Here is a 9,567-nt window from a genome sequence, read left to right as displayed (position 1 = left end):
ATATAGTATGTGTTTGAATGATATAATGAGTTTCTGTATGATATAGTGAGTGTGTCTGAATAATATAGCAAGTTTCTGCATGATATAATGTAGGTCTGAATGATATAGTTGATTTCTGCATAATATGGTAGGTTTTCGCACAATATAGTGGATTGTCAGTAATGATATGTTATTTTGCTGTGCACACTAATGTTAACGTGAATCGGGTCGAATATTGCAACAAAATCTGATTTATTCATTGTTTTTTTTAGTGTTACATTTTGAGGTCTTTTTCATAATTTTTTTTAAAAATTACATAGCCGTATAGTTAGACAATTTCCTAACGGTGCACAACCTAAACCTTTAGAACCTCTCAGCTTCCCTCACTAATACGGACATTCCGAGGCTCGAATTGCAGAAGCTTGTTACAGGTTCTTGTTTTGTTCCTTAGATTAATCTACTTGTTAAGATTCTTTTTGCTGCAAATTTTGGTGTGAAATTGCGATTTTTAAGATCTACTTCATGTGGTTATTCATGCGATTGGTTTTATGCTGTTGTTCTTGTTTGTTTATGAATTTAACTTAATTTTCATTTATCTCATGTGTTATTTCATGTTTTTAGGGATAATGTACATGCTATAAACTTATGATTCGAATTTCTGGTATAACTTCTTAATTTATGTTTGTTTCACGGAACTAAATGATAAGAAAATTTATGTTACAATTTGTAGATGCGCATATTTTCATGCGATTGTTCACTTGTTCTTGTTTATTTCATCAGATCAATTTTTCAAGTGTTGTAGCTAAAAGCCAGGAATGAATAACCTGTCATCCTTGGGCCCGGGGCGGCCGGCCCTCCTCCCCTGGCTCAGGGACGGGCCTGCACCTAAGATAAGGTGTGAAATTGCTCCAGAGTTGAAGTATTCATCATCAACAGAGAAAAGTGTGAAGTTGCTCGAATCGGAGGAGAATACAAAGTTGAAAGCAGGTTCAGGTCTGCGTCCGAGTCCAGGTCCTTACCCAGGAGGGATGGGACCATATACGGGAAGGGACCCAAATGTGAAGAAACCGAATTGGTTGAGGCAGAGAGCACCTCAGGGGAAGAAGTTTGAGGAGGTCAAGGAGTCTCTTTCTCGCTTGAATCTTCACACTGTTTGTGAGGAAGCCCAGTGCCCTAACATTGGTGAGGTCTCTCTTCAACCTTTCTCTCATGTCTGTTTTGTGTTGTCTCTTTTTGATGAACGTTCGTGGACTATAATGATATTATATAGGATTTATAGGATGCCTTAGATATTGTTGCATCACAATAAGTGCTCCTGTGCTTGTAGTTGTATTTAATGGCTTTTATACGTGTGGGAGAGTGACTAAGCTTATGATGTGATCGACATTATTTACACATCACAACTTTTTAAGGTTATATTAAAAACAAGTTTGATTATAGAGTTTTAAACAAATTAAGGGTAATTGATTCCATATTCAAAGTCTAGTTATATATTTAACCATTAGAAGTGTATAAAAATGTATGTCTAGAATTCTAATGTGTTTGTTTTCTTGATCACAATTATAAACTTGGATTTCCTCTTATGTATGGCATACTAACACTTAAAAAGTACTTAGGTGAAGTTTGTTTCAAAGACACAATTATTGTTGCTTAAAGGATGATAAGAGTATGTCAGATAATTAGCTTTTCAGCACTGTAAGTATTAGGATTATTTACCATCTACTTGAAATTTTATGGCAGTGTTGGAATGGGGGTGGAGATGGCATTGCAACTGCCACAATCATGGTTCTTGGTGATACATGCACTCGTGGTTGCAGATTTTGTGCAGTTAAAACGAGCAGTAACCCTGCACCACCTGATCCTATTGAACCAGAGAATACAGCCAATGCTGTCGTAAGTTGGGGGTATGTATAATATAATTTTCTGGTATTTTTTTTTTTTTTTTTTTCTAATTTCAATCAATTTCTTCCCTCTTACTTTCTTACTTGCCGTGCGTGTTGTCTTTTATATGGTATATGTAGGTGCTAAAAACTATTAGTGTTATTTTGAATTTTGTTAACATGGTGGCCAAAGCATCTTAATATGAATGTAATTTGGACGATAAACTATTTGGATAGGTCCATGTTACTAACCCAAAAGAGGGCTTAGATGGAGCAAGCCTTAAAAATATCCTATTAGGTGGGAAGTTAGGCAGGACCACAACCATGAAGTTCCAGAGAGGTACTTCTTACCTCTATAAGATATAGCTATCTTCTCTTAGTAAGAGGGTCTGTGAAACATTCTTTTAGAAACTCTCTTGAGCTTTTGGTGAGTTTCTCTTTGAATGTAGTTTAGAAGCACATCGAATTTTGTGAGGCCTGATTTAGCAATCTTAATTTTTTGTATTGTTGGCTTATGATTCGAGATCAATTGGTTGGGAATATGGTGAATTTTACAAGTTTAATGCACCTTTCTACTCTCATTCTCATAGTGAATGGTATTCCCAACTTAATATGGGCCTATATCTACCTCTATTTCTTTTTTAGAGGTTGCATTCTCTTCACCGAACTTTGTTTAATGTAGTTGAACTTATTACTTGTCCAAACTTTTCAGAACTTATTGGAACTTGTTGAAGATTCTTTATAGCTTATTAGAACTTATTAGAACTAATTTGAACTCATTAGACCTGAAACTCTTTTTTTTCTTAAGGTGAAGAGAATGCATCCTAGTTAAATGTGATCTAATTTTAAAGTGCATGAAGGATTTGGGATTTTAGTCTACTGGCATATATGACTTGCTTCAGGGATACTAGGGTCCTTCAAAATATTGAAGACGTGGCTAGAAAATGGATTTGAAGAGGGAGATAAGGCATTTAAAAGACCTCGAATTTTATTTGTCAATCTCTTTCTTCTAACCGTATGGTTTCTTGACACAAACCATGTCTATGGTTCAAATTTAACTATGATGCAGTGGGAATATAGTGTCCAGTAAGTCAGTAACTAGCTTATGTAGTGATATACCCTGACTCCTGGTACCATCTATGGTACCTTGTAATAGCTAGCATTAGGTATCCTAGGAATGATCTTAAGAACTTTTTCTTTATCAGTTTGTCTGTTTGTCTATGTCATTTCATGTAGTGTAGATAGAAGCTGTTCCTTGGATTTAGCGGTTTGCCAATGGCGCTTAACAACATTGAAAGTGTTGTACTATATTACATTTTTGAGCTGTCACTGCATTGTTCTGTTACTTCTGGTTTTGGCCATGTCTTCATCAATGTTAGGCTCATCCAAGTGACAAGCACATGCTAAAGCTCACTGATTATTGAATAAATATGTGGTTTTAATTTTCTTGTCAAACCTAGTCGTTTTATCATATCCCATTGAAGATCTTTCCAAGTGTATTAAATGCCATTTTTAATCGATCAATTTTGTAAGAATAACAATTTGTTTGGAAGTCTTGGCATTTTGGCAGTGCAATTTCATTCCATCAATATATCTCATGAGCAATGCATCTTGATACCTAAATCTTTTGACAACATTTTTGTTTTCTTTTACCCCATCAAACTTGGGTAGATGAATTAGTGGGATGATGTATGACGTCTAGTAGGACCGTTGCCCCTGTACTAATATCAGATCAGCTGGTCTAGGGTAAGGATGCCTACATCTGCATCAGTCTAGAATCTTTTCATGATGGAACCTATACTTGGGTAAAGAATAAGCTCTTTTTTTGGAGGAAAAATGGTTTCCATTTGCTGATCAAAATAACATTTTTAGCTGAGTGAAATTTGTCTTGATTTTTATGATGACCTTTTACTTTGTAGTGTTGATTACATTGTTTTAACAAGTGTTGATCGGGATGATTTGCCTGATGGTGGAAGTGGCCATTTTGCGCAAACAGTCAAAGCGATGAAGGTAGGTGAAACATTTTAGTGGCTTGTTTGTTATAAAGCTTTCTTTGAGTCTTCTTATATTCTAGCCGTGTGATTTTCCAAGAGATAATTCATGCAATGTGCTTGACAAGGAGACATTTGATGTTGCAGAAACTCAAGCCTGAAATCATGGTTGAATGTTTAACTTCTGATTTTAGGGGAGAGTTGATGGCTGTAGATACTCTCGTGCACTCAGGATTAGATGTTTTTGCTCACAACATTGAAACCGTTAAGCGGCTTCAGCGAATTGTAAGAGATCCTCGGGCCGGGTCAGTTTCGTATGCTTTTGCTGTTAGCATCAATGTTCTCAAACTGCGACTCTTTTAAATGCATATCTTTTATAAGTTTATAGTGCAGCCTGATGCGGATTTTCAGAGGGGATTGCATGTGTATTGTCTGTCAAGTCTTACAGGAGTGAACACATTCTGCTTTAAAACCTATCGGATTAGGCTAGAGTTCTCAGAAACTAACCAAAATCAAGCCGAGAAAAATGGGTCGTAAACAGATATTGTGATCGGAAATCCAATGTTGACCCAACTCGAATAACCAGTAGATTTGTGGGTCAGACCCGACCCATTGAATTGAGTATAATATTTCATATAGTATATATCTTATAAATGTATTACTTGAAGAAAATAGTACAAAGTCATTTTGATCCAAGACTCAAACGAATTAGAAACCAAAAAAATAAAAAATTTAACTCCTTTCTATCATGCAACACTCAAAAGATTGAACTTCATTAAGGATTTTGAAATACGAGGAATATTCTAATTCACAATGATGTAGGATGCACAAATATTTTCTCATAATTCTCTTTTCTGTATCCTTGAGCTTCTTTCAGCCTTCTTATTATGTACATTTACGTTGAAATGTTATTCCCTATTATAATTTTTATAATTAAAGAAAAGGCGTGTAATCTGTTGGATCAACCCGTAATAAAAAAACTACGGGCATCCATTTGCGAATCCAAAACTGAAATTACCTGACTTGTAAATAATCTGATCCTAAAGTCATCTTATTCCAAATCAACTCGACCAACCTTTTTGACATGTCTAGGTGAATCTTATTTTCTATTGGAGGCAGACATACAACTGTCTACAATAAATGTAGCTTCTCTTGTCCAATTATGTAATATGACCAAAGTGCTTTTCTTTAAGGAGTTCAACTTAGGCCTTGTTCACTTCACCTTATCTTTACTAAGCTGAAATCATTTTCAACGAGTAAAATTTGTTTTTACTAGATGAAATTTATTCTTGCTGATTAAAACTGATTTTTTACTTTTTGAAATTGGTTTTTGATCATTTTTGCTGTATTTTTCTTATGCATACTAATTTGAATTGACTAAAGTTTGTTTTTGCTGATCAAAACTAATTTTCATTGCTTTTCTATAGAATAATTTTTACTTTTTCTATTGCAGCTTATGGTCTTCCACGCTTGCTAATGCACAACTTTTGTTATCTTTCATTAACTATCAATAATAATTATAAAAATATAAAGAGTTGATATTTAAAAAATATACATTGAGATGAAACCAACATCTTAATTACTAGCATATTTTTAAAAAATTATTAAAAAATTCGGTCAAAGCTAATATATGAATAGCTTAAAAGGCAAAATGTTGCGATAGTAAAAAAAAAAAAAGGAGGAAATTAATCTGTATGGTGTCACTGGAGAAGGGAGAGACAAAAGACCGAGAGCAGGCTTGTCAAGAGAGAGAGCATGTAAGTCAAAGGAGAGGACAGAGTTGAATAAAGAACATAGGCATCTCTTGAGCTTCAGACTGTTTTTATTTGTAGCTGTAATACTGTATGCTCTATGACCAATTCAGACACATCCCTACAAAATAATGATTATAGATGGTACATTAAACTTGGACATCATTCAAATTAAGCATGTATATTGCTGAATGGTTCATCTATTCCTATAGTCTGATCCTTGACCGTGTTTGCCTCTGTGGGTTCTTAACAGTTAATATTAGGGAAGTTTTCACCATGCACTTTGATACTCTTCAGTTAATGCACAATATACCCCATTTTATTTGTTTCAACTTTGACCTTGACTATTGAAAAATCCAACGCGGGACAAAATGTAAGGGTATGTTATTGGAGATACTAAACTACTTCATATGGGTACAGGGTGTAAAAATGGACACATGGAGGTCTAAGAATTACTGCAGCCTCTTTAATTCTTTTTTCTTTCCTTTTTTACCCCCTTTACTTAAAGGCCTAGCCTAATCCAACAAGTAGTGAGGTGAGACATAGATTGGGAGTAAGTGTTAAACTGTTTACACTTGTTAGTTGTTACTATAGTGATTCTGGTTGATGCCGCAGGTATCAACAGAGCTTGTCTGTACTCAAGCATGCAAAAATCAGCAAAAAAGGGATGATTACAAAAACTTCTCTCATGCTAGGGCTTGGTGAAACTGATGAGGAATTGAAGGAAGCCATGGCTGATCTTCGGGCCATTGATGTTGATATTCTTACACTTGGACAGTATTTACAGGTGAAAGTTTATTAGCTAAGTGGCTTTGTTAGTTTTGTGCTATGGCAAAATTAAAGTCTAATTACATCTTGACCCTCTATCCCCGATCCACTTATTTTCCTAAAGTAGCCCTCATTTATTGGTCACTTTCTAAAATAACCAAACTTTGAAAAAGATAATACTAGCAAAATATTTATGGGAAACCTGGGAAGATCTTTTTCTGAAATAGGGTTATTTTGAGAATTATCTGTACAGTGTACAGGGTTACCCATAGAAAAATTGTTCATCGTGGTGTTTTTATGAGATCTCATGTGCTATATTATACATCAGAGACTTAAGTTCATATATTTGCTTGCAGCCAACACCATTGCACCTCACAGTCAAAGAGTATGTTACTCCCGAGAAATTTGCTTTCTGGAAGGAGTATGGAGAAGCTATAGGCTTCCGCTACGTTGCTAGTGGACCTCTTGTAAGCATATTACCCTGCTTTGTTTGACTAGAGAAAATGATATTTCTGTCTCATGTATGGACTAAATACCCAAGGAGGTCGTGAAGTAGGTGCGTTGTTAAAATCAGCAGTGTTCGAGCAAGCCACTTTCCTTTTTGGGTTGTCGTTATTAGTTTACCCACTTCTTTTTTCTGTTTTTTTGGAATGGTCTCACCAATTGTTTATTATTATCTTTACCACTCTACTTTTCTTAGCCCACAACATTAACTTCCATATAATATGCCAATAAATTAATATTTTATTTTTCCTTGTATGACCCACATACTTATTCCTTCTAAAAGTCCGTGCCCAAAGAAGTGAGTAAATTAGTGAAAACCGGATATTGCCATACGGGTCATCCTCCTAGTAACCTCTCACATGAATAACAAAACCGCTAATGGCTCGTTCATTATCGTTTTCTACTTCCAGTTTCTTGTTTTTTTTTAAACCAAAAACAAAACCTTGGAAATAAAAAAAAGTAGTTTCTAGTTTTTTGTTGCCAGTTTTTAAAATTGACATGTTCAGTATAAGTATGACTAATTTAAGTTTATTATACCCTTTATATCATATGAGTTATATTTATAAAACCAAAAATTGAAGAACGGGCCCTAAGGGACCCTTGATTACCCTTTTTCAGTTTCATTTTTAAATTCTCTTTGAAAATTATAAATAAAAATGGGAATTAGAATAAGTAGTTTTGAGTGTTTAGTTTTCAAAACCAATATGATTGTTATATCTATGACTAATTTTGAGTTTATTATTATATAAATCTTAATTATGACTTTGAAATCTTAGAACCAAAGCTACCGGAAACAGCCTTGAGTTGCAGTTTGTTAACTTAACAGCGCTAAATGACTTAGTGGATTAATTGTTCATGCGAGAGATCATCGGACAGGATACCCAGTACATGTTATTGGTTTGTCATCGTCATATGCCTCCACAGCTTCTTCAATTTCCTGAATGTCCTTTGAACAACTTTGATGTTTTTTTGGTTATATAATTGGTATTCATTGAACCTGAAACTTGCTCCATCTTTGCTTGAAATTGTAACAATTCAAGTGTTCTAACGTACTAGCCTTGTTATTCTGCTGGTAATATGTGCTATGTGAGCATCATTACAGTTTCTTCAATTTCCTGAATGTCCTTTGAACAACTTTGATGTTCTTTTCGTTATATAATATAATCGGTATCCATTGAACCTGAAAACATGCTTCATCCTTGCTCGAATCATAACAATTCAAGTGTCCTGACGTACTAGCCTTGTTATTCTGCTGGTAACAACGTGTGTTGTGTGAGCATCATTACTGGAGTGAATGAATTATAATCTCTTTTCGTTTTTGTAGGTCCGTTCATCATACCGAGCTGGAGAGCTCTTTGTGCAGAGCATGGTCAATGATAGAGCTAGAGGCACTTCAGCATGAACTAATATTTATCTAGATAATTTTGGTTTTCTTTCTCGACAACAAGATAATTTTGGTTGGTGAACGCTTTCTGTACTTCCCAATTTGATGAATTACTACTATATAGTCTGTATTGAGCTGAATTCTTTTGACTAATCCACTAAGCCTAATTTCCTTTGTTTTTGTGGATTATTTTGACAAAATTTTCAGCTTCACCTACTCTGCCTTACCGACTTACCGTCTTTTTAAATGCCTTTAACACAACAACCATAACCATGATCAATTTCCTACTTGACAACTTGTAATTGTTTATCATAAAATTAAGGTGATATGATTAAGTGATTATAACTTATTAGAATAAGCGGTTTAATTATAACATAAAACTAGACAAAATCAAGTTTATATTATCTTAGCAACAATCTTAGTTTAACCCGATCCCAAGATATTTTGTATCAGCCTAGTTGTCCTTTTTCATCTCTTTTTTTTTCCCTTTGAATTTTGAATTACAACAAACAATTTTGAAAAAAGTGAGACAGTTTTTTCGAATGGATTGACCTAGTTACTAAATTGATTAAACTAGTCACTAGACGGACTAAAGAATTTGAATATATTGAATGGATTAAATTGGTCATTAAATAGATCAAATTGGTCACTAAATAGATTAAACTAGTCACTATTCGTGAAGATGGTGTGTTCTTTTCTTAGTATTGGTCTTTTACCGTTGCCTAATTTTAATTCAAAAGCAGGCGGTTTCTTACAAGAGCAATTGGTTAGTGACAAACTAATAAAATCCATCCTCCATTATATATTCGGTTTTTTCACCAGGTACCCCTGTACTTTAACAAAATTCATGGGGCACCCCTAACTTTAAACTAATGCACAAGGTACCCTTATTATTTAAGTTAAATGCACCAAATACCCTTAATGACTAACGGTGTCAAGTTTTCGTTAATCATTAGGGTTAATTAACTCCTTTAATCCTAATTAAACCCTAATTAAGCCCTAATTAACTAACTAAACCCTAGCTCCATAACTTGAAACCCTAACCCCCAACCACCACCCAACCACCACCACCTCCCTTCCTCTCCCCTAACCCACCACCCCTCCAACAACCCCAGCCCCCCACCCAGCCCCCTCCCCCTCGCCGACAACCCCTCTCCGTCGCCGGCAACCACCTCCCTCTCGCGCCCACCCCCACCCCCGACAGCGTACCCCCCTCCCTTAGCAGCAACCACCACCATTCTTGATTTCAAAACCTGTTTTCAAAAAACAATTTCGAAATCATTTTCGAAAATCATTTTCGAAAATCAATT

General features: G+C 35.1%; 1 protein-coding gene across 2 annotated transcripts; it reads left to right on the top strand.

Annotated features, from left to right (window-relative positions):
- The first annotated feature begins 274 nt into the window (after positions 1 to 274).
- LOC104901392 (lipoyl synthase, chloroplastic) lies at positions 275 to 8,435 on the top strand. 2 transcript variants are annotated; one of them, XM_010688960.4, is made up of 8 exons: positions 275 to 410; positions 760 to 1,166; positions 1,720 to 1,883; positions 3,779 to 3,869; positions 3,998 to 4,155; positions 6,217 to 6,388; positions 6,726 to 6,836; positions 8,198 to 8,435. In XM_010688960.4, exons 2-8 carry the CDS (start codon positions 795 to 797, stop codon positions 8,273 to 8,275), a joined length of 1,146 nt encoding a protein of 381 aa, XP_010687262.1. In that variant the 5' UTR covers positions 275 to 410; positions 760 to 794; the 3' UTR covers positions 8,276 to 8,435. The 2 variants fall into 2 exon arrangements, with proteins under 2 accessions (XP_010687262.1, XP_048490576.1); XM_048634619.2 differs by lacking the exon at positions 6,726 to 6,836.
- Positions 8,436 to 9,567: the final 1,132 nt, after the last annotated feature.

Source organism: Beta vulgaris, chromosome 8 (assembly GCF_026745355.1).
Source record: "Beta vulgaris subsp. vulgaris cultivar EL10 chromosome 8, EL10.2, whole genome shotgun sequence".
NCBI classification, from domain to species: Eukaryota; Viridiplantae; Streptophyta; class Magnoliopsida; order Caryophyllales; family Amaranthaceae; genus Beta; species Beta vulgaris.
Note: the sequence above shows the minus strand (reverse complement) of the source record. Positions and strands in the feature narration are given on the sequence as shown.

Bases quoted from the DNA above. Each gene is read 5' to 3' on its own strand.
- LOC104901392 (XM_010688960.4), top strand. From the start codon at position 795: ATGAATAACCTGTCATCCTTGGGCCCGGGGCGGCCGGCCCTCCTCCCC. The intron at 1,167-1,719 runs GTCTCTCTTCAA...ATTTTATGGCAG, and splicing joins AGTGCCCTAACATTGGTGAG to TGTTGGAATGGGGGTGGAGA. The intron at 3,870-3,997 runs GTAGGTGAAACA...TTGATGTTGCAG, and splicing joins AAACAGTCAAAGCGATGAAG to AAACTCAAGCCTGAAATCAT.